At 58.0% G+C, this 26,728-nt stretch overlaps 8 protein-coding genes across 8 annotated transcripts; 1 reads left to right on the top strand and 7 right to left on the bottom strand.

Annotated features, from left to right (window-relative positions):
• Nucleotides 1-478: 478 nt before the first annotated feature.
• P884DRAFT_10373 (uncharacterized protein) lies at nt 479-1,211 on the bottom strand. The gene has a single exon (XM_069437037.1). It carries the CDS (start codon nt 1,075-1,077, stop codon nt 682-684), a length of 396 nt encoding a protein of 131 aa, XP_069301957.1. The 5' UTR covers nt 1,078-1,211; the 3' UTR covers nt 479-681.
• P884DRAFT_234855 (dihydrouridine synthase-domain-containing protein) lies at nt 913-3,177 on the bottom strand. Its single transcript, XM_069439927.1, has 2 exons — nt 2,915-3,177; nt 913-2,837 (listed from the first exon to the last, which is right to left on the bottom strand). Exons 1-2 carry the CDS (start codon nt 3,041-3,043, stop codon nt 1,347-1,349), a joined length of 1,620 nt encoding a protein of 539 aa, XP_069301956.1. The 5' UTR covers nt 3,044-3,177; the 3' UTR covers nt 913-1,346.
• Nucleotides 3,178-5,532: 2,355 nt separating this feature from the next.
• P884DRAFT_190262 (uncharacterized protein) lies at nt 5,533-8,111 on the bottom strand (the record flags this gene model as incomplete). Its single annotated transcript, XM_069437504.1, has 4 exons — nt 5,533-5,580; nt 5,666-6,078; nt 6,136-7,102; nt 7,227-8,111. 4 exons carry the CDS (start codon nt 8,109-8,111, stop codon nt 5,533-5,535), a joined length of 2,313 nt encoding a protein of 770 aa, XP_069301955.1.
• A 6,492-nt stretch (nt 8,112-14,603) lies between these two features.
• Nucleotides 14,604-15,298, bottom strand: P884DRAFT_253866 (uncharacterized protein; the record flags this gene model as incomplete). The annotated part of the gene is made up of 1 exon (XM_069440839.1): nt 14,604-15,298. A coding segment is annotated over exon 1 (337 nt), but the record flags the coding sequence as incomplete, so codon positions are not given.
• On the bottom strand, nt 15,195-18,118 carry P884DRAFT_296044 (uncharacterized protein; the record flags this gene model as incomplete). Its single annotated transcript, XM_069444383.1, has 3 exons — nt 15,195-15,272; nt 15,399-15,716; nt 15,776-18,118. 3 exons carry the CDS (start codon nt 18,116-18,118, stop codon nt 15,195-15,197), a joined length of 2,739 nt encoding a protein of 912 aa, XP_069301953.1.
• A 611-nt stretch (nt 18,119-18,729) lies between these two features.
• Nucleotides 18,730-19,277, top strand: P884DRAFT_188550 (dolichol phosphate-mannose biosynthesis regulatory protein-domain-containing protein; the record flags this gene model as incomplete). Its single annotated transcript, XM_069437370.1, has 2 exons — nt 18,730-18,948; nt 19,089-19,277. The coding sequence occupies 2 exons, from the start codon at nt 18,730-18,732 to the stop codon at nt 19,275-19,277; spliced, it is 408 nt and encodes a 135-aa protein (XP_069301952.1).
• Nucleotides 19,278-20,064: 787 nt separating this feature from the next.
• Nucleotides 20,065-24,230, bottom strand: P884DRAFT_10301 (uncharacterized protein). The gene is made up of 4 exons (XM_069437034.1): nt 24,206-24,230; nt 23,865-24,092; nt 23,639-23,717; nt 20,065-23,557 (listed from the first exon to the last, which is right to left on the bottom strand). The coding sequence occupies exons 2-4, from the start codon at nt 23,869-23,871 to the stop codon at nt 20,308-20,310; spliced, it is 3,336 nt and encodes a 1,111-aa protein (XP_069301951.1). The 5' UTR covers nt 23,872-24,092; nt 24,206-24,230; the 3' UTR covers nt 20,065-20,307.
• A 1,864-nt stretch (nt 24,231-26,094) lies between these two features.
• P884DRAFT_274231 (uncharacterized protein) lies at nt 26,095-26,636 on the bottom strand (the record flags this gene model as incomplete). The annotated part of the gene is made up of 2 exons (XM_069442695.1): nt 26,095-26,372; nt 26,447-26,636. The coding sequence occupies 2 exons, from the start codon at nt 26,634-26,636 to the stop codon at nt 26,095-26,097; spliced, it is 468 nt and encodes a 155-aa protein (XP_069301950.1).
• Nucleotides 26,637-26,728: the final 92 nt, after the last annotated feature.

The raw sequence follows: 26,728 nt of genomic DNA, 5'->3' as shown, positions 1-26,728 counted from the left end.
CCCCCCCCAAAAAAAAAAACACCCCCACCCCACCTTTCCCCCTGGGCAGGCTGTGGTGGCATTGTACTCCGTACTGTCACATACACTAATCCGTACTTGCAATGGGCGTGCGGGTAGGTAGCCATGTGCGCTACTACAGGAGGTGCCATCGTCTCCCTGCCAGCCGCGGTACAGCGCCACGGCGCTGCAGGGGATCCTGCGGCGGGCTGTACTCCGTACTCCCACACAAATCCCACACAAATGCTGACGGTCCCTGGCGACCGCTTCTCATTCGCCACTGGACCGCCGACCGGCGGGTTGTGCTGAACCACCTGCAGCCACTGATACGCGCCCTGGCACGGTCCGGCAGAGCCTGCCACTTCGCGTTGACGTTTTGTTCGTTTACCGCGTAGTCGGTGCACGACGGAATACTCTTTTCGAGGATACAAATAAAGGCGAGGCGCTGGCTTCTAGTCAACGGTTAGTGCGGTTATTAGTGGAGTGTAAAGTATGTACGGATTATGTAGGTATGTATGCGGTGTATGTACGGACTACCCCGGACATACACTTTAAAATCCGCGAGTGTGGGATCGCGGATCGGCACCAATTCCAATTGCACCGGAGTGTGTGTTGTAACTCCTGCTGCTATGCTCCCGAGCCAGAGCGGAAATGATAAATAGGTCGGATGCGTCGGCATTTTCTTCACTCGGATCGGCATGCAGAGAACCAAGAGCCCATGGCATCCGCGTCTGCAAATAGAGAAAACAAGAACGAAAACCAAGTGGTGAACGAGAGACGATAATGATGGCAAGGGTGGACAAGAGGGGAACAACTTCTTCGGCCTAGATTGAGAACAACTAGTGTAGGCGCAGCAGCAGCTGTACAACAGGAAAAAAAAAAAAAAAAAAAAAGAGCACCGACGAGACGTAGGTTGTCAAGTCGGAGTGTGGCACAGCAGATACTGGACGGCCGATGTGTGCGTGTGCGAAACGCTTCCTTGATGCGTACTAGATGCGGCGCGGGTCGGTCGTCGATGTGACCATGATGACTTTGACCTTGCAAAGGCTCTGAAGCCACCGCGCGGAGGGTTGGCCGCATATACAGCACAGCAGTCGAGCGCTGCCTATCTTCTAACACGGCGTCGACATCCTCTAGCGGCCGGCTCGCTCAAACTACTACCATCGCCGCTCTTGCTGGGTCATAACTCCCGTGAGGGATGGCGCTCACCGGCGAATGGGTGAACCGGGCCGGCCTTCTTGTCTGGAAGCGCTGCCGCCCCAGAAGCCAAATCGGTTCTTGTATGGCTCATCCGTGCTATCACTCCTTTATGGCGTTTTTGTTTTTTTCTTTTCCGTTTTGACCTTCTTTTATCCGCTAACCAGCTGAGTAGACGGATAGCTTGTTTGCTTCTCCAGCGACGTCACTGCCGTCGCCTGGGCAGCAGGCTCATCCCCCACTGCCTCCTTCCTCCGTTTCGCGTCCGCTTCTTCCTTCTCCTCCAGCTCCGCGGCCATCCTCTTTCTTTCCTTCTTGCTCATCTGTACTGCCCCCCTGGCCAAGGCCTCTTTGGGCAGCGGCCGGACGATGGGCTGGACAACCCACCAAGGACGCTTGCACTCGCGCACCGCGCGAGCCGAGCTGTCCGGGTCGTCTTCCTCCCCCTCTCCTAACGGCGGGGGCGTGTCCTCTTCGACACTCTTGCCGCCGGTCCTCTCGTATTCGAGCAGGCCCTCGGCAACCTTCTTCTCCACCATCTTGTAGATAGCCTCGTACATGTCCATCTCTCCGAGCCGCGTCTTGGCGAGCGCGTCCCGCACGTCGTGATGGCGCGAGACAAGGTGCCGCAACAGGTGGAAGAGGTGCGGCTGCATGCCGATGAAGTTGGCGGCCACGAGCGCCGGGTTTTCCTTGCCGACCTCGCTCCGCCGCTTCTTGGGTTTCGCCTCGGGTCCGTCGACGCACGGCAGGACGATCTCCTCATCCATCCAGGCCGTGTCGTCGCCGGGCACGAAGAGCGGCCTCCTCGGCGGTGGCGGCTTCCCCAGAACATATTGGTGAATGATGTCCAGGTAACGGCGGAAGACCTCGTCGACGCGCCACCCGCCCTTGCCGTCCTTCCCGCGCCAATAGCCGCGGGGTTCTTGACCGACCGGCGGCGGGGGCGCGAAGATACCTGGGTTGCTGAGGTTCCCCTCCGCGCTCATGACGCCGTCCGCCCCGGTCGCCGCGAGGCACTTTTCGACATCTTCGTGCTGGAGTATGTTTCCGTTGGCAAAGAGGACCGTTTCTGGGGGCAGGTTGTCGCGAAGGTAGCGGATCATTTCCCAGTCGGCCAGGCCGGTGAGATGGCCCTTTTGCTCACGCAGCCGGCCGTGTACGGTGAGGATGCTGGCGCCCGCGCTGAGCACGTTCTGGGCATATTTGAGAGTCGCCTCCTTTGTTTCGAGAATACGGATCTTGGCCGTCACGGGGATCTCGAGGTTCTCGTGGAGAGTCTTGATCAGCTGGTGTATCAGCTCCTGGTCCTCCTGCAGGAACGAGCCGTAGCGGCCCTTCTTGGCGATGTTCTGAGGGCAGCCAAGGTTGAGGTCGACCGCGTCACAGTATGGAGCGACCAGCTTCGCGGCGCTGAGGAGCGCCTGCGGGTCGTTGGCGCAGAACTGAACGAAGAAGGGACGGTCGATGGCGGGGTTGCCGTCGAGGAAGAGGTCGTTCGAGTCGGGCTTGGTCGGCTGGAAGTGCTGGTCGCGGTATTTTTGGCTCTCGGTAAAGAGGCGAGCGTGAAACATGGGCGAGTACGCTAGTAGGCTCGACTTCTCCGACTCCGGGAGGAATGACCGCGAGAGCATGCGCCAGGCCTGGCATATCGCAGAACGCTAGTTAGCCTCCCCACAGCAGCAGAGCGACGAAAATGGGGATCGTCGGAGAGACCGACAAACTCGGACTGGTCCACCATCGGAGCGACGATGTATTTGGGCGAGCCGATGCTCTCGTAGAAGGCGCGGCCATGGAGCTTCGGTTTCTTGACCGCAGCCGCAGCCACTGGCGTCGCAGCGGATGCCATGGTCGAGAACAATGACCTCGATCGGCCAACCGGCCACACCCGCGCAATCGACGCGCCGAGTCCGGAAAACAAACCCGCCGCCAGGGTCTCTGTCTCTCTCTCTCTCTTTTTTTTTTTTATTTTTCCCTTTTTTTCCCTTTTTTTTTTCCTTTTTTTAGTCGGACTCGTGCAGAGTGTTTGCGCGACCAGGTTCACGATGAAATGTCGAGGGTGGCCCGTTTCTATGTATCCTGCCAAAACCCCGAGCAAAGGAAAAAAAAAAAAAAAAAAGTTGAGGGAAGCAACTCGCCTTCTCTGCAAGGCTGAACAAACCCCACCATCCGCCCTGACGAACCGCTCGTTACAATTGGCCACAGGGTCAGCATGGAGCGCTGAGTTGATGCAATTCCCTGCTGGAGAGCTGACACGAGGCAACCAATAACTAATTTGGTTCAGCCACTGGCGGAACTCAGGTACGGTAAGTACTGTACTGTACGTACACTATTCCGCCCACAAATTCCAAGGGATACCAGCGCACCTGTAACGTAAATCCGTATTACAGTAACGTACACAATCACTCAACTGTGAAGTGGACACTAATCAATCAGGTCATGGCGCTCCCATTCACCTAACACCACTGTGGACACCACTACTGCGTCAAGGAACGCCACCCGAATATCAGACTGCGTGACGAAAGAAAAGAGAAAAACAAACCGCCGCTAAGAATGCCTGGATTCTCGTATCCGACCCGGATGAACGAGCATTGGAACGAGCAACACCACCACACTTCCACTTGCCCCTATCATGCAATCGTGCCCCACCCGTTCAAGGCCGGCCGGGCCCCAGCACAAACGCCAGATCACCTGAGCGGACCGTCCCCTCGGGCCCTCCTCTCTAAATGATGCCATGCGGCGTGACCACGCCGGAAAGATGCAGCACACCATCCATCAATTCCCCTCCAGAGGAAACAAGAACGAAAACCAGAGAAACACCGTGCCGAATTCCAAGAAGAAAACCGGGGGGGAGGGACCCATTCCAACAAGAGTTAAACAAGTACATCCTTAGTGAAAGGGGCTTTTGGCGGGGCGCTGTACTGTACTTGGAAATATGGAAGCAGAATCCGTTACGTGGAAGTGGTGAGGCAGAGACCTGGAGTTCTGTGCTGCTTACTTTCCTTCGTAAACTCTCAAACGGTCTACTACCTTACTTACCTAGGTGACGTAGGCCGTTCGGTATAGCCAGCCTGGTAGGTTCGTATGCCTTACTCGTGGGCACAATAACCATCTCGGCGTGCTGCTATCATAACAGCCCTCCAATCTCGCGCGTCGAAGATCCTTAACGTATAATGCAGGTACTATGTAACTCTCTGTACCTGTACCTCATTGCAACGGGAGTCTTGATTGATTCCTGGCCATCTTTGCACACTCACCGAACTCACCGAGGAATGCGTGCGGAAACCAAAAGGGGAGAGCCAGTTGTACTGCTTTCCACGCGATAGACACGTAAGAGATCGAAATATCTCGCTAAATATTTTCCATTTTGTGCTTTCCATATTCCTTTCTAACTAAGCCGATCGACAACGAAGCAGCGATGATGACGGCAGCGCAGACGTTGAATATCTGACACCGAACAAGACGGCCAAACTAACACAAAAAAAAAAAAAAAAATAGAGGGAAGACTGTAGGATAAGAGAGCAAATAACTTGAGAGGAACAAAGATGAATGAACCCATGATTAAGCCTCCCCCATTGACATAGATGATAGACCGCTCCGACAAGAGCCCTGTCTGCAAAAAAAAAGAAAAAAGAAAAAAAAAAGAAAAAGAGAACCAGAGTTGTCTTCGGCGAGAATCACGAGAGCCGGATGAAAAGGGAAACCGACGACACAAACAAATGTCGTGTGCATGAAACGCTGAGACGCGTTTAAGTCCTCGATGTCGCCGTCTTTCGGTGTCGCCGTATGAACAGATAAACTCCGTCAGATCGCCGGGCCGCTGAAAGAGGCTGAAGCCCTTCCTCACCCATTGTCACCACTGCTTGCTGCCTCGCACCAGCCCCCCTCTTCCCCACCTCGTTTATCCTCGCAGACGCTTATCCATCGCCATCCGCTCAACCTCCCATCATATGCGACCACTTCCGCTTCAACCCTGGGCCGGCGCGCATCGGCGCAGAAAATTCCGGCCCGAAAAGACGCTGACTGACGATAACAAAAAATAAATACGAGACGAGGCCGACCGAGTGCTGTGTGCAATTAAAGGATCGCTGTGCTGCGCTGTGCAAGATTCTAGCCGCATAGGACTGTCGAGATCGAAATGCTTCAGAAAAAAAAACGAGCAAGAGAAAAAAACGCCCTGACACCGAACAATGCTGTCCCCGAAACAGAAGAAACGCCGCGGTAAATGTAAAACCCGCTCAAACACGCGGCAGAACATCACCGCCCCCATGTACCGAAGGGCAAAATATCGTAACTGAGCCGAGAGGGAGAAGGCTGCGTCGGCACCATGTACCTGCATCAGAAGAAGTGCGTGTAGATTTTCGAGTTCTCATGAACCTCCATTTCCTGTTTTAAGTTGAGAAGCCGGTCAGCACACCATATTGCTCATAGTGAGCCAGTACTGTCCGCTCATGAATTTTTCGACACTCACCATCTTGAACGAGTTCAGCTCTTCTTTGATCTGCTGAGCCAGCATCGGCGTCAGGCGATTGCAAGTAGCGATATCACCGCGACGGTCATACTCCTGGCTCGGCCACGTCTCAAAGAAGACAATCCGCGGGCTGAAAGTCGTGCAGCGCTTCGTGCTCTGCGGCGTACCGGGCGTCGCCTTGTTGTTGCTGTTGTTGTTGTTGCTGTCCTGACGAAGCCGGAGCGCCGAGACGAAGTAGTCCTCGCTGCCAATCGTCACGGCTCCCGGCCGCCGGTGGCCTTGCGAGTCCTCGTTAGGGGTGCTGGGGGCGCTGGAGTTCGGCGAGTCTGTGACCGATGGGACGCTGGGCAAATCAAATGCAGAACCCCTGGGGTCCGAGGGCCGAGGCGACGGGCTCGAGGAGCCAGTGCGATCTGAGACCGTCAGTTTGGCCAAAGGGCACGGATTCCAGGGCCAGTACGTCAACTTACTCTTCAAGATCCCCTTGCGAACGGCCGCCAGGACTTCGGCCCGCTCCTTCTCGCCCCCCACAATGCTCTTGCGGGCTTTCGTGCTATCCGTCTCGGAGCTCCCTGCGCGTTCCGCCCCGACCGCCGGCACTTTAGACGCGTCGATCGAGTTCCGTTCCAACCGCGGGAATCCAGTACCGCCACCTTGCGCCTTGGGGTCGGCGCTGACGTTGACCCGTTCCCTCTCAGCCTCGGCGGTGATCATGGAGACAGAAGACTGTGTCGCCGCCACCGGGGGTTCGTCTGCCGCCGGAGTTCCGACGATCGACTTTGGTCTAAAAAGCCCAACGAGCGATCGGGTTCCCTTCTTCATGCCGCGGCCCATCTTCCGAATCATAATCGAGGCCGAGGACGCCGTGGATGAAATCGAGAGGTTATCCGTGGATCCATGGAAAAATCTCCCTCCCGAGTAGATGTTGTTGCCGATCCCGGCAGCCTCTTGCCGCTCGGCGATTCGTGCCTGCTCCTCATCAAAGGCATCGTCCGCAATCCGGTCCTTGTGGAGTTTCCCAGCCCCATTGTCCGTAGCTTCGCTGTCATTCGCGGCTTTTCTGAACTCGGCGGCGCTCCCGAATGAGAACGCGCGGCGGAGCCGCGAAGTCTTGCTCTTGGACTTGCCTCTCTTCTCGTTGATCGCCGCCAACTGCTTGGCAGCCGGACTCTCAGAACGAGGTGGCGACGCCGGTTCCTGTGTCGCCGAGCCAGGAGCATCCGCGACCTGGTCGCTCTCCCCCGCCGTGTCCATTGTCACGGGCTTTGAGAGCGGCGACGGGGTTGGGGCGCGTTTGGGGTGCGCGACATCGGTAGACGAGGTTCGCGGTGGAATACTGACGACGCGCGCGGAATCTTGGCCAGCAGCACCAGCCGGGTCCGGGGAAGGAGACATGGTGGGGCTGGCAGCGGCGTCGGAACCGTTGCGGTTGGCGGACTAAATCGGGAAAGGAGAAATTCGTGTTAATGCTGAACGTCGAGGAGGCAGGGCGCCGTTCATGATTGGACAATCGGCGGGGGGAAATGGTGCAGGCAAAGGAGGGAAGGGGGCGGGAACTTACAGAAGAGGGGGAGGCATTTGCCTCGGCGATTCGGCCACTCCCAGCCTGCTCATCATTGCTGGTTTTGTCGCCGGTGTTTTGAGAGTTACCAGTTTTGCCCGCCTTGCCGTCCGAATCCGCGTTCCTGGGGTGGTTTGACCCTGCCAGCTGCTTAAGCTCGTGCGGGGTTAGGCTAATGGGAAAGCCGGGAGAATCCAACGCGGGCATACTGCGCCGGCGGACCCTCCTGAATTCACCGTGGGGTTGATTGTGAGAAAACCCTGCGTCGTCAATCGCTGATCCAGACGCCGAGCCGACAAAGCTGTTTGGCCGATTTGAAACGGCCGAGTGTGGGACCCGTAGTTGGGCGCTAGTTGCTGCGCCCGTCGCCGTTCCCGTTGAATCTCCACGTAACGTCGACCGCCTATACCTCTCCGGCGCCGTCCGAAGAGGAGCCGCGGGCGCAAGCGACGACTGCGTCGTTGAGCCATTGCTCGGTTGGGAGAGTCGCGGCGAAGTCGAAGGCCTCGGGGTGCCGGGGACCGGTAAGCCGGAGTCGTCGCGAGTGCCAACGCCCATCTGCGAACCGTAGTTCGCGGTGCTAGGGAGGTTTGTCATGGACGCACTCGCCGAGTACCAGGGCCGGACTACCGCAGGCTGTAGGTAATCGAGGGACTGCATAGTCGGAACCGCTGGCGAAGAGGTCGTCCGCTGCGTCCTGGACTGTTGCCAAGACGCCGCCGGGTTATGGTTGGACATGCCTCTGTGGTGATATTGCTGTGTAGCGCCCGAGCCGCCATGATACGTGGCTGGCGCGGTGTTCGAAGGTAAACCGTGATGGCTGTGTCTGTGGGAGTTCCCAGAAGCGAATGAAGTGCCCGACTGGGCCGGAAGCGACTGCAGCATCCCCGAAGCTGACGATGGTCGTGTCTGAAGCCCCGTAACTGTTCCCGACGAATGAGGATAGCCCTGCACAAGGGCTGCCATGGCGTATCGGTGCGAGGTTGAACAACGCCGTGATACAAAGGAAAGATCTTCTGCAGCCCCGAGGTGTAAGGTCTGCTCGGAAGGTGCTCGAAAGTGAGACGGTGGAGATTAGGTGGCTCGGATCGGTAGGATTCCTGCTCGGTGCAACCCGTTAGTACAAACAACGCATAACAGGACGGCTTCGCCGCCGAGTTAACCGGCGCTGGGAGGCAGCAACGCCGCAGAGCTGCTTTCCAGCCGAAGTGAAGAGAAACCACCAAAAAAGACGAGAAAAAAAAAAAAGAACACGCACCTGCCAATCCCGGAGCTGGAGGTAGAGAGATATGGCAATAGGGTTTCGTATTAGGGTAAGGAAACCTTCAACAAATGTGTCACACTAGAATCGAAGGACGCCTGCGGCCAAGCAAAGGAAGACTGGCCCGTCGTTCGTCTCAGAGAAGCAGCCCACTGTTACCGCAGACGGCCTGTCAATCTGAGACTTCGTCGGGAGGTGGAAGTGCCTGCGAGCGACGCTGGCAAATTCGGCCGCTATACGCAGAACATCGGGACGTCCAAATGGTGGTGCCCGTGAGAGATGTACGCGGAGCGAGCGGGATCGGTTGTTTTCTTTTCTTTTTTTTGTTTTATTTCTCTTTGTTTCTTTCTTTTTGGGGTTGGGAGATTGTGGCCGATTCGCGTCGAACCCAGAAGGCAATGGCGGGAACAGAATGGAAAATGCTCGGCCGAACAGAAGCGATGCGGAAAAAACGGAACGGTCGTGGCAAGAAGTTGGGGGTACGATCGAAACAGCAGTGAAGCGAAGAAATGACGTTCCAGAGGGCCAAAAAAAATGAGGTGTTGGCACAAGGGGGGACGAGGCACCACGACTTTCTTGCTCGAGGTTGCCCAAGATCAGGAGGCTGCAGGGCGGCTTGGTGACAGAGGCCTGAGAGACCGGACTGCAGCTCGTCCAGAAGAGGAGTCTCAAATCAGATGCCGGAGCACGTGGTGATGAAGTGACGGGACAGAAAAAAAGGGAAGAAGAAATGAAAGACTGAACGACTGAGCGGGATTCGGGGGGTGCGTGAACGGAAGCTAGGGTGAAGTGTTGTGTGCAGGGCGACCTGGAAGTTTCGATCGAGAGAGTACGGGATAAGCTCTGGGGTCACGACGGTTTCCGGCGAGTGGGAACACTCACTAGCGTACTGTACCTAAGCTAGGCCATCGACCGACAGGCTGGGCAACGGTGGTGCACACGCCAGCGACGGCGGGAGCCCCTGGAACGCATTCGGTGGCTCTTCCCGTTAACTAGTTAGTTAGTTGGCTTGCAGCCAGGAAATCTAAGACATCCCCCAAGGTCCACCGGCCGAGACTCCACTAGACGGATCAATCTGGACACGCCGTAATTAGTTACAGAGTACGGCGTAATGCCTGGTAAGGTCCTCCACTAGTGGATGTCACGGATTACATTGAGTTACTAACCAGGCCCCAGGGACCTCGCTTCCTTTCTTCATTCGACCATCATTTCGTACTGCGAGAGGGCGCCATCCCCGCGTTGCATTCAATCGTCAATGCCCGCCTCCGCAATGGGATGTAGTGTATGGCCTCGGCTTGAGGCAATAACTAACACGGGATACAAAGTTGAACGTTTTGTTACCCGAGGGCTCAGGTTGGTCGCCACCCCCGAACCTGTATATCGTTTGCATTTCTGAACCGGCTACCGGGTGGCCACCATCTCTTGTTTTCGTGTTTTATCATCTCATCTTCATCTCATCTTCATCTCAGTCAGATCCTGCCCTTTTCTCACAGGGTCCTTCCCCGTTTTCAGGAGTGCTCCCTTTTTTGCCATTGTTGACATGGGCCCCGACGGACGGGTGCTGTGATTGGCCGATTTGGCAGATGAACGCCGCTACAAGCTTGCACTGTGGCATTGACCAGCTCCGCGCGACATGAGCAGGGCCTCTGGGGGAGGAAGGGGGAGAGGAGCAAGGGAGCACAAACTGGTGTTACCCTCCAGACTCTAACTTTACCCTTTGCATGCATTTTTTCGATGCAATCGACTGTGGGTTAGATGATTTAATTTAGATCATCGCCCGAAGCCCAGAGCGTAGCTACGGAATAATCTGTCCACCGTGCGCCCCGCCGCATTTTCGAATTCTTGAGGTCATCTCAACTTGGCTGCTCTTCTTTCTGTCCCTGTCACGAATGGAGGAGCCGGGCTGCAGACAGCACGAGCATTGTCGGGCAACGAATCGCGTTATTTGGCTGAGTGGTGCAAATGGAGAGATCCCGGACGGCTTCACTACGGGGGAGAGAGATAGAGAGAGAGAGAACCCCTGCCAGTGCCATGTCGTGTTGCATCCAGAAACACTTTCGGGTCGAACAATGCCCATTTCTGTCGCTTGGCCGTTGCCGCAATGCGTGAGTGAGCTCGCTCAAACTTCGGAGCAATCGTGGCGGTGTCAGGCGACTTGGTCTGCGTCACCGAGGTCCCACCTTGTCAAACGAACGGGGTTTGCGCTCTCTCAATTCCTTTGTCGAATAGCCAACTCGGGCCATCGAGATGGCACGTTCCGAGGCGGCAGGCGATCCTGCTGCACGTAAAAGGGAGATGCCGCAAACAAGCGGCGAAGCGAGGCACGACTGCAGCTGTCCTGCAACGATGTTTATGCTCCCGGCGCGTGTTGCAGTCCAGCCGTGGCTGCCCGAAAGTTGCTGAGTGGCCTGGATATTTTACTCGAGCAGCTGCCTTGTCCGTAGCCGTAAAGGGAACCAACTGGATTCGGCCCCAGACGCTGCCTTTTCTCCGGTCTCAAGTACCTACATAGTAGTGTACTCTGGTAAAGCGATCGCACGAGCAAGCAACAACAACCACTCACTGGGGCTGGCCCCAATCTGGTTCGGGTCCTGAGCGAAGACGCGAGATGTGATCCATTCGAAGAAATAAATAATCAAATAACATAAAATAAAACAAATCAAAAAAAGAAAAAGAAAAAGAAGGGAACATGCGGACGAATACCGCATTCAATGATGCTTCGATTTGTTCCGCACGCCTGACCAGCGAAAGAAAGTCTACTGCACTTTGTAGTGTGCAGGCATTGTACGTACCATACGTAAGGCAGATAGGTATCTAGGGAGCTCTTCTCCATGGGGAAGATAGGCACCTCTACGAAGGAGGCAGTGGAGTGATTGTTTGCGCGGCGCGGCGTAGTATCTACAAACATGCACGGAATACACTCCGTGACTCGGCTATGGTATGAGGCGGAGAAGCTTGTTGAAGGTTAGAGAAATCCCGACGGGTCGGCGCCCGCGTCGTGTGCTACATAGCTACAGAGTAGGTACAGCGGAGCTACAGAGGACAAGCACTTCTGACACCAGGTGAGGCGCGGGGCCCACCACTACCTACACTACCGAACCACCACGTACCGAACCTTGAACGGGGTCATTCTTCCCCATTTCGCAACATTACACAGTAGGTAGGTACGCTGCCAACTCGGTACAGTGTCGTGCCTACACGGTGCTGTGTAGCCGCGCGTGTTGATGTTCACATCTCAACAGCGATGCTCCATCATCGCTTGAAAGGAAGGAAAAAGGCGGGGTACTGTAAATACCTAGGAATGGGCACACCCCCACACACTACCGAGACAAGTCAACTCACCTGCCAAAGCTCCGAGCGAGGGCTATACACTACTGTAGTCCGTATATATATTGCGTAGCCGTCCCCTGAACTGACGCTAGCGTCAAGCTTCGAATTTGTCTTCAAACAACCGCGCGGTAGACACCGGGTCGCTCCCTCCGGATCAACGCTATATGCATCATCTTAACTATCAAGTAATTCTCTCCGTCTGTGCGAATAACCGATCAGACTGACGTTCCGGCATTCAGGCACGCACCCAGGCACACGCCCAGGCACGCGCCCAGGCACGCGCCCAGGCACATCCAGGCACAGGCACACGGCAACAACGGTCACGAGGCCAGGCCCCAACACGGGGCCGGATCCGCTATGATGAATTCATCACATCGTCTTTCCCCATCGGTAGAGTACAGTAATCCGTACAGTACATCGTGTATCTAATCCAGGGCGGATACCCTTCCCAGCAGCGGCCCACGGAAACCTGGAAATCTAGAAAACGAAAGCCTCGAACCTCTCTGCTCTGGTCTCTGATGGAACGCTTCGGACACGGGCATGACGCAATGACTTTGCAGTCTCGCACGCTTGGACAGCAGGATGCAGCACATGCCCAGAGACAACGTCAGGCGGCGTCTATCGAGCATTGGGCTCGGTTTCATTTTCACTTTCATTTCACCCCCCTCTCGCTCGTCTCTCTTCTTGTCTTGTCCCCTTCTTATATCTTCCAGAAAATAGGAAAGACATAGGAAGAGTTGTCCACTTTAGACTGTATGTACGGATCCGTACATGCATACATACATACAGAATATTCCTGTGTGAAGGAAGGGAAGAAAAAGCAATCAACGAAACGCCAATTCGTCGCGCTCATCCAATCATCATCCAATCAGCCAGCCACCGTCCAACCACGAGTGCAGTGATGGGTTATCCTCTCTCGCGCGTGCGAGTCGAGACACGGTGCGCTGCAACGTGTTGAGAGGGTGTCGTAGGTCAGGCCGTGGCTGTTGCTGCTGCTACCGCCGCCGCCGCCGCCGCCTCTTTCGAGACCCGGCCGGTCCTCCACCACCGACCGAGTAGTTACTGCGTACTACGCCCAGAGAGGGCGGGTATGTACTGCACATACACGCACGCCTACTTCACGTATGTGTCTGTGTCCCTACATACAGGCACTATCCCGTGCCGGCTACTTTGTAATCCCGTAGGTGCAAGTACGAAGTACACTTAGGTAAGCTGGACGATGCTGGGCAACGCCGGAGATCCGCCTCGGTGGGAAAGCAGTGTAACGGGGGCCCTATACCCGCTAGTGCGTAACCACCAAACACCTCCCCCTTCTTTTTTTCCTCGTCTACATATCTTACCTTGCTGGATGATCTCCCGCTGCGTAGAGAGATGGGTTAAGAGATACTAAAGACCTACCTAATCTACCTCGTGCTTGTGCACCAACAAAAGTATCCGTACCTACCTCCCCCGTGCCCCGTCAACGCGCAGACCAAGGGACAAGTCCAAGACATGGGCGGGGCACTCCGGGCGGGTTAAGTTCCCAGTTCCAGGTCTCGGGCGGTCTCTGTGTGTATGGATGCACATCCATACCCATACCGGACGGATCAATTAACTAACGTTACTCCACAACCGCTATGTACGTGAGACGTAATGACTGCGTAGCTGGGAGGATCGCGGCGGCTCGGCGACCGTCCGGAAGAGCCGATGACGGGCCCCTCGGTCAATCGGTAACTATGCGGTGAGGCGGCGCGCTGCGAGGAGAACAATCGAAGTGGACGGATTGCGGAGTAATCCGTATACCGGAGCAATCCGTATACGTACGTCCGCTTTTCCTCCCTCGTAAGGGCTCGTCATGGGACATTGTCTCGACCCTGCTCTGTGTCGCACGTCGAGAATTGTTTAGGTGGTGCAAGAGCGGGCGGTCCAATGATAGGCTGGCTCGAGAGAGAGTCGTCGTCAGCGCGCTGCGGGAATCAAACTCGCATCGGTCAATGACCGTACCGGCCGAGCAACGCGTTGTTCGGTATTGTTACAGGAACGGGAAGGAGAAGGGACGAGAGTGGGGGGAAAGAGAGAGGGGCCAAGGTCCGTCATCGCTGGTTTTTCTGGTTCACAATGTCTGAGCGCGAGTCGCGAGGCGCGGCAGATCGAGCGCGCTCTGCTGCGCCCTTATACAGGTAGTTACGGTGGACCTCGGAGGCCCCACCCCCATTGAAAATGCGCCAGAAAGCCAAGTTTTCCCGCTCGACTCCTCCCATTGGCTCCGAGCCTGGATTCGAGAACAAATCCCAACACCACACACCATAACTACCGAGTACAAAAGTACAATAGTATTCCGTACATTCCCGCCTACCGAGTAGTGTTTTTGTACGCCGCAGTGTCGAACTGTATGTAGTCGGCAACACAGCCGATGCAGATGGCGTCGTCATGCCCTAGTTAACGGCTGCAACACGGCAACGGCAGGCGGGAGAAGCGCACATACGCTAAACAGAGCGTAGATGCCTTTGTTCGTTGCCGCAGAGGCCTCGCACTGCGCAAATACCACATTTGTCAACATTCTCTTCATGAAATCATGAGAGCAAGAATTGCACGACTCTGCAGGAATCCCATTTCCTTTTGACGAACTGCGATCCGTATAAGTGAGCGCTCTCAACGACTTGACTTTTGCGGTCATCGGCGGGGAGCAAGCTCAGAGATCACCGCTGCTCTGTGTTTCGTGCGTTCCAAGGACTTGCTATTGCTTGTAGTCAGCAGTCGATAGACAACTCTGTAATCTTGACCTATCCCATTCAAAAGGAAAAAAAAAAAAAAGTGACAGTCCGGCCCTTGGCGGGGTACTTTATCAATTACACCGCGGTAAAGGCCGATTACCGCAGAAAGAGGACCTGCGTGAGCAGGCTATACGGACACATTCCATAATCCATCCTTCGGACTGTCGAGTATCCGGGTGGTCGACTATCAATGATATGAAAGCACGCCGGAGCCGCCCCAGCAAGCAAGCAACCTTGGCCCAAGATGATGAGAAACTGATGAGAAAAGGAAAACCCGCCAAAGTTTGATTAACCTGATAACAATGGTATCATGGGTTGTACAATCTCCCCTCTTAACCCCCCCCCCCCAGGTTCCCAGGTCTGGCCTTACCTCCTGAACGAACCGATGTTCAGTCGGCCCTTCCCCGCTTAGAAGGGCCCGGCGACCTCGACCGCGAATCGCTGTAATATCTCCTCCGCTTCCCGCCGCTCGGTCCCGCCGGACTCCTCGCCGGCGAGCGGGGCGACCGGCTCCTGCCGCGCCCCCGGCCCCTATCGCGATACCCACCATTCCTATACCCGTCTCGGTCATCGTCCCAATACCCGCCGCCGCCACCACGACGACCACCACCACCACCTCTCCCATTACCCGCTGCCCCTCGCGGCGGCGGCGGCGGCGACGGCGACGGCGGGGGCAAGGGACTCCTCGACGGCGTTCTCGATCTCGACAAGGACCGTGAGTAAGAATCCCCCCTCCCCCTTCGGTCGCCCCCGCCGCCACCACCACCACCACCACCCCCCGGCACGCCCCCGCCCCGCTCCATCGACCGGCTACGGCTGCGACTGTACCGCCTCTGCCTCCTCGCGGGCGGCGGGCTGGGCGAATACGAGCCTCCCCTGCGACGCTTCCCCGCGGCGCCCGCGGCGCCCGCGACGGGTGATGGCGAGCGGGGAGGGGACCGGGACCGGGAACGGGATGGCGAGCGCGAGCGTGAGACGGAGCGAGAATAAGAGCGGCCGCGGCGCCGCGCCGGCGACGGAGACCGAGACCGCGAGAGCGACCTCGAGCGCGAGCGTGATGCTGACCAGGGACTCGGCGAGCGGCTGTAGCTCCTCCCGCGACCGCGACCGCGACCGCGACCGTCCCGCGTACGGCTCGGGCTCGGGCTTCGGCTCGGCGTGCGGCTTATACTACGGCGGCCCCTGGCGGCGGCTCGGCGCCGAACAGGTGAGCGGGAACGGGTGCGAGAGCGGGAGCGAGAGCGGGAGAGCGAAGGCGAGCGGGAGGGCGAGCGACCCGTCGAGATGGAGCGCGTGTAACTGCGGCTGCGCGAGTACGACCTGCCCCTGCGCGAGACGGAACGGCCCCGGCCGCGGCCGCGGTCGATGGCCCGGCGGGGAGTCCGCGACCGGGACCGGGACCGGGACCGGGACGGAGACCGGGACGGGGAGCGGGAGCGGGATGAGTATGACGAATAGGAAGAGTAGCTCGAGACGGAATCCGAGTCGGAATCGTGGACCGGGGGAGGCAGCGTGGGTTTGGCCATGTTGGCGAGGTAGTTGCGCATCTCGTCGGTGAGGAAGCCCATCTTGATAGCGGTGAAGTAGTTGATGGCGAAGCGGAGGTTGGCCGCGGTGTCGTGCGGGAAGATACCCTGGAAGCTCGGCTGCAGCGCCTCGTCGCTCATGCGGGCCTTGAGCTTGGCCGTGCCCATGTTCTCCTGCAGGTCCTCGAAGAGGATCTTGATGTAGACGCGGCTCGCCGATGTCGTATCTTCCTGTGTCAGGCGGATGACCGAGAACACGTGCCAGCCGATGGCGTCCGAGGCGAGCAGGTGGCTGAAGAAGCGGGCAATGTTCCGCAGCTTGTTGGTCTCGTACCGGTGGATGGTCGAGTAATACTTCATAAAGGACTCCTCAAAGAGCTCCATCCACATGCGGTTGATCCGCGCGAACCGCTCCCCCAGCAAGCCCATGAACTTGAGATAGACCTTCTCCTGCGCGCATGACTCGACGATCATGGACACGAGCTCGGGCTCCTGGCCGGGGGGGAGCCGCAGCTTCATCAGCTTGTGCGCCGCTTCCTCCGGGTCGGCGCTGGACTGGATGGTGAGGTAGATGGTGCGCCTGAGGTTGACGAGGTCCGCGTTGCTCTGATCCTTGATCTCGAGCGCCTTCTGCTCCTCGTCCTCCTCGTCTTCGTCGCTCTCTTCCTCGTCGTCATCGTCGTCCTCCTCCTCCTCGTCGCTCCCCTCGCCCAGAATCTCCGCCTTGAGCTTCTTATACTCCTCCTCGTTCGCTTCCCAGTCCGGGTCGTACTTGAAGACGTTCAAGCCGTCCTGGGTGTCGATGTCTTCGTCGAGCCCGATGCGATGGGTGATCTGATCCTCCTCCTCGATCAGGTCGAGCTCCTCCCTGATCACCGGGTTGTCCTTGTACCTGTCCTTGCGCACCTGGAACAGCACCTCGATCATGTACTGGGTGCGGCGGTCGATGTCGGCCTCGTGCAGGATGTTCCTGAACTGGTCAAAGACGGCGTTGGTGATCCTCGGCGACATCTCCTCCAGGAACAAGCCGACCTCGCGCATGAGGCCGACGGCGATCTCGACGCTGTCATCGGTCGGCTTCGCCAGCAGCAGCAGCAGGATCTGGGCGGCCAGCGTCTCGTGCACGACCTGGTGGTTCACCAGGTGGGCGATGAACATGGTCGAGGAGAGGCAGACGGCCTTGTCGTTACGCTTGAAGGCCTTCCGGAACCGCATGATGAGCCGCTTGACCAGAAGCTCGCCGACCTGGGGCAGCTTGGTGTTGCAGATGGCGGCGAGGCAGGCGTAGATCGGGGTGAAGGGCAGGCTGGCGTGCTGGGCCTTGAGCAGGCTCTGGCAGAACAGGCCGCGGCCGCGGATGAGGTTCTCGCCAAAGAGCTCGGGCACCACGTACTTGATGTTGGCCGTGTTGACCTTGTTGACGAGACCGTTGATGGACTTCTTCAGGGCGTCCCAGGCCATGCGCTGGTACTCCTTGGTGCTCTTGTCGGTGATGGCGGCCTGCAGGGCGCGCAGCTTGTGGGGCGGCAGGTAGACGCCCTGGCTGCGCATGTTCAGCAGCTTCTGGTACTCGGCCCGCGCGTCGGCCAGCTTCTCTTCCTCCGTCTTTGCGGGAGCTGCTGGCGGCGGCGTGCGCTCCTTCTTGGGCGGCCGGTACCTGTCGGCATCGCGGCGCGCGGGAGGAGGGGAGCGTCTCCTCGGGGGGGACCGAGCGGGCGACCGGTCATGAGAGCGCGGGCGGGAGCGATCGCGGGGTGATGGCGACCGCCTTCGAGGAGGCGGACTAGGGGATCTCGCCGAGGGGGACCTGTCGCGGGAGGGACTGCGGGAGGGACTGCGGGACGCATCTCTGGGGCCGGGTGAGACGCCGCGGTCGTAGTCTCGCGAGGCTTTCGAGTCCCTAGATAGAGACCGTCCACGACGAGGGCTCGGGGAGCGACGGCGGTCGACGGGGGATGGGGAACGGTCGTCGTCCGGGGAGTAAGGGCGGCGCGCCGACGTTTCTGAGTCGGACGACGCCATCTCTTTTTCTGCGGTTCAGTCAGGAAAAGAAGCGGCTTCCCGAAGAGAGCAGAGAGTTTGCCCTGTCAATGGACAGGACAAATCTGCAAAAGCCGAGATTCCAAATGGTAGCGAGGGGTGCCCCAGGTTGGATCCAAGGCAAGCGCGATGACATTTGTTATTTCGTCGAGCAAGCAACGGGAAGAACGCCTCGGCCAAAAATGTTATTTGACGAGGCTGGTGCAGCCAAGACGAGAGCCGGCCCCACTCTGCGTTAGGCTGCTGCCGGGGGGTGGGGGAGGGAGATTTGTTCTGGCCGCGAGCTGTACTGTGTAACTAACTAATAACGTTCGTTAGTAACTAAGTTACTGGACGCGCTACGGAGTACGGAGTACGTCCGTAACGTTAGTAAGTTGACCAACGCGAGATTCCCTGGCCGCATTTTCGGGAAGGTCACCGTGGCGCAACGCTTCTCGCTGGCGCGGGACCTGGACGACAGCTTTCAACAAAGAACACCCAAACGAACAAACCGGCAACTCGACTACGCCAATTTCTCGACATCGCTCATTCCCACCCATAACACCAGACCCCGATCAATTTCCTCTTTCCATCACCGCTCTTGACAATGGTACATGACCCCTTCAGTCGACACGGTCGATCAACTTAGACGAAGCCAACTTCCCCTTCTCTCTTTATTTTTTTTTTTTTTTTTATTTTTTGTTTCAGTAACAAAGCTCAAAACTAACCATGCTATCCCACGGCCACGACAGCTCGACAAACTCGTCGGCCTCGCCATGCTCGTGGCCGCCTCGGTCGTCTTCCTGTACTACACCATCTGGACCCTCTTGATGGTACGCGCCCGCCCGCCTCCCACGCATCTTCGCATTCCCCTATCACATTTCCTCATAATTTTCTCTTGTCTCTCTCTCTCTCTCTCTCTTTTTTTTTTTTTAAAAAAAAAGGAATACTAAAGCAAACCTCAACACAACAGCCCTTCGTCGACTCGGATCACCCCCTCCAAAACTTCTTCCCCCCGCGCGTCTGGGCGATCCGCATCCCCGTGATCCTGATCCTCCTCGGGTCCGCCGTGGTCGGCTCCTTCCTCAGCGTCGTCATGATCCGCAGTAACCGGAAGAAGGCGGCCAAGGCCAAGGCCGCCGCGGCCAAGAAGAAGGCTTGAAGGGGAGGGGGACGAGAACGGGGCGCAGATTCGGTTGCCAAAAGGGGGCAAAGGGGGAGAGAGAGAGAGAGCAGCGGTGAATCAACGCGCCTCGGAGCGTCGAGGAGGAGAGATCCTGACAAACGATTTTATATTGTTCTGTTCTGGCAGGCTGGTCGGACGGCTAATATAATATGCTTGTGAGCCGGTCGGTTGTTCTGCATGTCGCTCCGTGGCGGGTAGGGGGAAGGGGGGGTTGATACGGGCTCTGAAGCGTCTTGGGGTATGAGGACGACGTTTGCAGAATGAATAACACGAAACTAATTCACCAGCTTCCTTATACGAGGCAGATGCGTGTGAGCGAGTTGTCCACCGTGACGTTGATGGCTCGGTATAGTGGTTCTCTACGGCGTACACGTACGTCCGTAGATGCCACCGCCTCCTTCCACTTAATCGCTCGGGCCAGTAAGAAATGTTTACTCGGCCCTGTCACGCTGACACGACCACTCCATCTTCCATTTCACAAGACCAGATATTATACTGTCAATGACATGCATGTCGCTTGATAGGTAGATATCTATCTAACCCTAAGCCCATCCAATAGCGCTATCAGAACCAGATAAGAGTCAGGCACTGCACCATGCTCGCAATGGCGAGCCTCTTCAGGAACAAATTATCATGAAAAGCAGGTAACCCTATCCGAATCCGATCAAGGCCGAACCCCAAAGCGCCGAACCGAAACGGAGGAGTGGAGCGAGACACACAAGAAAACCGTCGATTGTCTCCAACCGCTGCCCTGGAAGAATGCCAATACCTTGTTATGCCCCAACGCAGTTCAGTGAGCAAACTGGTCCGGATACAACGGACCCTCTGCACAACAGATACCATTCCAACCCACACACGGCTCGGCAACGTCCAAAATCGTGACTGACGCATCCAAGACACAACACACCGCTAGACAGACCCGGTTTCAAGACCGATCCCGAACCCGAGCCGCGGGGCGTGATGGCTAAATCAAGCAGCACAGGGGCCAAAGCCACCCGGACGCTCCTTAGACCCGCTGATCCGCAAAGTCAAGGACCTCACAGTCATCCTCGAAGAACCCATCTTCATCCTGCAACGATGCGGCCCCCCGTCGTCGGCGGGTAGTCACCACAATCTGCGCGTCGTCGTCGCCCGTCCTCTGCAGGATCCTCTCCATTGCAGATGCTGGCAGAGCGCGCGAATCGTCGAGGGCCAGGCTGAACGGGTCGTCATCGAGTAGCTGAGGCACACCGAGGTCGAGCCTGGTCGCCTGGATCGGCTGGCCGAATACCCACGGGCCGGACGGCTTGGATGAGGCGGCCGGCGTATCTTGGGCTTGAGCCTGTCGAAAGCCCTTCTTGCGGCGCGGAGTGGACTCTTGCGGGGTCTCGTCGAGCGAAGTGGCTGCCATGAGAGCCGTGAGATCCGCCTCCTGCTGGGCGGGACCCAGTTCGTACAGCGCCACTCGCCTGTCCGTGTGAAACGGCTGATACGGAGCACTCGATTCTATCTCGGCCTGGGGGATAGAGGACTCAGCGCTGAGATCCTGCACTCGTGTGCGTAGCCGGGCCTGGTTAAGAACCAAGGTGTTGTCGGCTGCGTCCAGGTTCTCAACGTCAAGGTACTCGTCCGGTTCCAGGATATGCTTGACTAGCGGGGACAAGACATGGTCTGGCAACAGCGGAACCTGGAAGTCGGCGTATCGGGAAAGACGCGGCGCACGCTTGTCGGAAGTCCCTGAGAGCGCCCGCCGACTCTTAGCCGGGAATGTCCGAACAAGGCCGTCACCAAGAACGAAGAGCGAGTGGGCCCTCTTGCCAGAAACCCAGATCACGCAAGCTGACCCGGGGAGCGAGGAGGAGCTCGGGAGGGAGACTCTGTTCTCTCCAGTGTGCCGAAGCTGGTTGATTGCGTTGCCGGTCTTGCCTAGCGAATGGCTGATGCTCGCAGCGATGACCTTTCCGCCATGTGTGGCATATTCCCCGAGCCCGGCGCCTGTCGTCGCCGGCGTGGTGGGGTTGCTCCTCCGTTGGCGGTTGATAAGCGGGCGCGCAACCTCACGAACTGAGCTCAGCGCATTTGACGCGATTGAAACTGCCGAAGTCGTCGGCCCTTCCGAAGCCGCAGCTTGAGCCTGTTGGCCCCGCCTGCGGCGCGGAGGGGGCCATGTAAATGCGCTCGACGGCAGGTCCAGCAGATGGACGGTGCCACGTTCCGTGACCATGGCCAGGCGCTCGCCATTAGGGCGCGTCCAGGCGACGTCGACAATGCGCGCGACCGTCATCCGGGAAAACTGCGCGACCTGGCGCACCCGGGGTCCGCCCGAGGGCGAGCCGGCGGCCTGCAGTGGCGAAGACTTGGTGAGTTGGATCCGCATCAGGTCCCAGACGCTTTGCACATCGCCCTTGCTGCTCGCACTAAACAGCGAGAGGCCGGTCGGCGAGAAGGAAAGGAAGCTGCAGCCGTGAGGGATAGCGAAAGTCGCGATCGGATGCGGGTTGACCGAGGAGCTAAGGGTCTCGAGATCCAAGATGGAGACCAGCCCCGGTTCCTTGGCAATGGGCTGAGCAACCGTACCATGCGTTGGTGGGAACTGCGAAGAATCGGCCCGCGTACCCCCCGTTCCGCCCCAGCTCTGCGGAGCGAGAATCGGCGAGCGCTGTTGCGGCTGGCTCGGTTGCGGATTCCAATAGTTGTTCCACGCTTGCCAGCCCTGTTTGCCAACCCATTTCGCCCCCTGAATCAGCTCCTGCGTAGCGTCTCGCATAATCCTGTTCACGACGCTCTCTGTCAGGGGAAGGTCGAGATCGACATTGGCAGTTGGCAGCTGCGGCGGGGTCACCGATGCCAGGCCGGGCGCGCGACCGGACGTCGGCACGGGAACCAGCGCCCGCAGCGCAATCTGGGAGGAGGGAGCGGCGGGACAGTAGGCGATCCATCTGCCGCTGACGCTGAGAATCGCAACCTGCGGCCGGGGACGTGAAGGAGCAGGGGAACGGCTCCGTTCCGACTCCTGGGCGGCCTCTCCTCCCTTGGGCGGTTGCTGGAGCGTGGTCCAGAGCTTGCCGTGGCAACGGAAGTGGAACGGGTGCTCGTTAGCGGCGGGTGCCTGCCGGTAGATCCAGCATTCACCCGTGACGCCAGAGGACACGACAACATTGCCGCCATCGGCATGAATGTGGAATGCCCCCGTCGGCGGAGGTGCCTTGAAGCCCGGGCTGGTGATGGGCGACTTGAGGGAGACCTTGGGGGCCTCGAGGAGAACGCTCACTCGACGACCCGTCTTCAACGAGAAAACCTCGACCGTGGTCTGGTAAGAGTCGACAAACCCAGAGGCAACCCGGTTGCCAAGATTCCTAGTCGCCGGGTCGGGGCTTGCGTTGCTCATCGCCTCCGACCTCTCGGCAGAGACCGCGTCGTAGTCTCCGTCGGCAGCGCCTTCGGGCGCCGACGGCGGGAACACTGGACCGTGGATGACCACGGCGACCAGGGGATACAGGCCAGAGCTCTCGGGCGTCCACGGCAGTATCTTGGCGTGATAGACGCCTCCGCGCAGCCCTTTCAGGCTGGCGGCGCTCTCGAGGCCCCGTTTCCCGACTGAGAACACCTCGAGCCCTCCTTCATATCCGGCTAGGATCACTGCGTCCTTTCCAGGCACGCGGTCGGTATCCTGCGGCGAGAGGGTGTCAAAGCCAAAATAGTAGCCTCTCCCGCCGGCCTTCATCCCCGTCTGTGGCTGCAGATCAAGGTCGACTGCAGGGGCGCCATAGAAGTGGGGCTGCGGTTGGTGCGGAAGAGGCGGATTGGAGGCAGCCCTGAGCTGGGCATAATGCGAGTGCATCGAGCTGCGTCTCGCCGCGGCGGCGGCGAGCTGGAGATGGGGATCCGGAGGCGAGTACTGATTGTCCATGTGGAAGCTCAGCGGCCGGCGGCCGGCGGTTGGCGGAGAGACCGAGGACGGATAGTAGCCTCCGGCCGGTCTCGGTGAGGACCAGCCGGAGCGGATCCCGCGCGTGTCCTCGTAAGAGGACGGGGCCGTGGGCGGGGACTCCCCCGCCAGGCTGATGAGGTTCCCCGGGGACCCGGCCATTCCGGCACCAAGCCCTCTTGCCCACTCCCTCGTGCTCGGTGAGTTACTAGTTGCATATGATGTCGAGGAGACCGCGTCTAGCAACGGCGAGGCGGTGTGGTTGTCGCTCGAAGACAGGCTGGAGGGTTTCATCTCGGGAGAGATGACGGGCGAGGGGTTGGGGGAAGGTACTTTGGCATTTCCGCTGCTTGTGGCATGGTCAGCCTCGGGCACCCCCGCCAAGGCGACAGACTCGTCCGGCAGTCACCACAGCACCGAGGAGACTCACGAGAATTTGGCACCATGTTTCGTCACCGCTGCGACCACGCCGCCGCCTTCTTTGCCATTCTTCCGGTCCTTCTTCGAGCCTGTCTCAGGATGGAGAGGTCAGCCCCAGGCCTGAATTCAGCCGTGGTTATGTGCGAAGGACGCGAATCGCTTGTCTGGAACACGCAAAGGTCCAAGGCTGTTTGTTTGGGCGGGGAGTTCCGCGGTGATGGACCACCCAGACGTACCTGGCATGAACGGCAACCGGAGGAGCACGACGAGCAGCGGCCTGCCCGAGCGGAGGTAGTAGCGTCACCTCGCGCCAAGCCAAGAGTGATATGTGCCCGGCGAGCAAGCGATGCCGAAGGAGGCCCGTAGTATAAATGGAGACAGAGCCTTTTGGGAAACTGGAGCGGCTGCAAGTCGACTGCGTTCGAGGTAGGACGGTGGTAGAACGCCAGGCTGTTGTTTGACGGCTAATATACGCGAACGATCCAAGGCGGCTGGAACTCGAAGAGAGCAGCAGCCTCGGGTTGTCAGTCTATGGGAGGCCCTGGCCAAGCGAATAGGGGCGGCAATCTAACGTTACCGCCTAGAAGGAAACAACAAACGCCCGACTATGCAAAAAGGTGCTAAGGAAAAAAAAAGAAAAAGAAAGGCAAACGTTGGTCTGGTTGGTTCCGTTATTGTTAGTAAGGAGTGGATGATGACGGTTATGCTTAGGAAAGTGGTGGAAGAAGGGATGGTTGTGTAGCCGGAGAGCCCAGGTGCTTTCCCGCTGGGCTGTGTGACTCGTAGCGAGGCGGCTTGGGATTGACGTGACCGACAGGCGCAACCACCCGCTAGGCGTCGTGTACCGGGTACGGGAAGGCGGGGCTTGCTGCAGGAGGCAGGCCCAAGACGGCAAGTCCAGGAGGGGTTTGTGCCTGGGGTCTCAGGGTTGGTGGGGTCGAGCCCATGCGCTACCTTAGATGTTGGGGGGCTATCAAGCTGTGAAGGGAATAGCGCCAAGAGATCTTCAGACGAGCATCAGCGCTATCGGAATTCTAATGATGAACGGGGCGGATATATATATTGCTGCCGGGTGTCACTGACTGCTTTGCTTTTCGTCAACTGGGGCGGGAGTGAAACTTCAAAGAGCAAGAGTGCGGATAGTTTCGTTAGATTTACCGAGCATGAAAGGTATCGAACTTCTGTTGCAAAGAGAGTGGGAATTCAGCTCTTGCGGCTGCGGGCCTGGCCGAGCAAGATCTCAAAAAGACAACAGAGCCAACACGTGCAGGCAGCCTAGGGAGTCATGGGAACGTATCGGAGGACCCTAGTGTCCACTTCTGGCGCAGGCTCAAGCCGCTGCTTCCCGGGACTCGCCTCATCCTTAGTATAGGCAGAGTACAGTACCTTGGTTGTGTATGTAGTTACTCTTTTCAGGTATCCAAGCGGAACGCCGCCCGCTCCACTGGGCTGTCCACGGCAGTTGGAGGCGTGTACGGATGTACGGTACATACATAGTTACAGATGTGCCGTACTTACGTCATTCCGTTTCCGAGGTCATCCAGCAAGGTTTCGTGGCGCGGAGCGAACCCTGACCTCCGGTGAGTTGGTGCTGACCCTCACCAGTGACCTCTGGTCAGGCTAGGTCAGGGAGAAAAGTCGGGAAAAGTCTGGACACCACCGAATTCGATTGCAGTCGTCGGCTGCCTGGAAAAGACGTGTTTCGGCGTGATTCTGCCCGGATGATTCGGTGGAGCCACGCCAACGTCACCCCGCACTCCCCAACAACTCTGTCTATGCACGGCCTGGTTCATTCACCGCACACGAAGTACGGTACTTGGATATGCGTTAGTCTGGCATACTTATACAGAGCATGCAGTTTATTCCACCTAATTCAGTACTGTATACGCATACATTTTATTGTAGATACCTGCACCTACCTTACTACTTTTCGTACATCAGTTAATAGTACGCTACACAGTACATCTCGACACTCAGCGGCCAACACGTCATTTTCCTCTCGCAGGTGCAGGCTCCCAAGTCTCGATAAGCGAATTGATAAACGAAGCCTCAGCAGCAGCGCGGTGGGCCTCGAACCAGAGTAAGTCGCAAATAACGCTTCGCTCCGACCGCGAGATGGCGGGTGAGTTTAGTCGCCTGCAATGGGAATCGCAACGCACAAGCACCGACTTCATGACGAGCAATGACATGCGAAGCAGCTGCTTAGTAACTAACACTGGCCCTCAACGGTTGGGTTGGCAAGGGCGTGTGGCGGGAGAGGGTAGGACAGAGGCCACATGACAAGACGAACGCCGCCTCGTGAAGTTAGTTCGGGTTTGAGGTCCGTAGTAACTACACTAATTGTAGCTAGCGCACTTCCGTTCGTCTGAACGGCAAATACGGAGAGAGAACAGATCGAGCTGAGGCGGGAAGGAAGCGCGGGTTGGTGGGCCTCCGCTTCGGCTCGAGCCCCGAGCGCCCCATCTTTCAACTCTTTGGCTCTTCTTGCTGGAGATAGACGCGGTAGAACACCATGCGCCACGGCGCCGTCACCGAGTCCCTCTTCAGCTGCGCATGCCCGGCCCATCTGGCCACCGCATCCCCTTTGCCATCCTTCATCCTGTACGCAACAGCCCCAAACAGCATGTACTCGGCCTCGTGCATCGCCGCGACCTCGGCGGAGAAGCTGCCGGGAAACACCTTGGCGACCCGATGCTTGCGCGCCTCGACGTCTTTCCACATGCGCTTCCTCATCTTACGGATCTCTGGAAAAAAAAAAGGAAAAAAAAATAGGCGTCAGACCAAATACGCGAAGCTTGTGATGCAGATACAAACTGACCTTGCTCCCCCCTGGCGACCTCGTTCCCGATCGTGACGGTCGCGCGCGCGTCAAAGCAGTTAACCCACTCCTCGTCTCGGCCGGGGTCGTCCGAGATTTGGTAGAAGCGGGTGATGAACTCCTGGACGAACGACTCGATGGCGACGTTGCTCGGATACCACGGCTCGTAGCCCGACTCGCCGCCCGGCATGACTTTCGGCTGTTGTCCATCCGGGCTCGGATCACCGGGGCTTGTTCCTCGCGTGCCGTTGCCGTTGCCTTTGGCGTCGCCGTCAGCGTAGT

Source organism: Thermothelomyces heterothallicus (genome assembly GCF_042370625.1).
Source record: "Thermothelomyces heterothallicus CBS 202.75 unplaced genomic scaffold P884_scaffold_1, whole genome shotgun sequence".
Classification (NCBI taxonomy): Eukaryota; Fungi; Ascomycota; class Sordariomycetes; order Sordariales; family Chaetomiaceae; genus Thermothelomyces; species Thermothelomyces heterothallicus.
The sequence above is the reverse complement of the archived record's forward strand: the minus strand, read 5'-3'. Positions and strand labels throughout refer to the sequence as shown.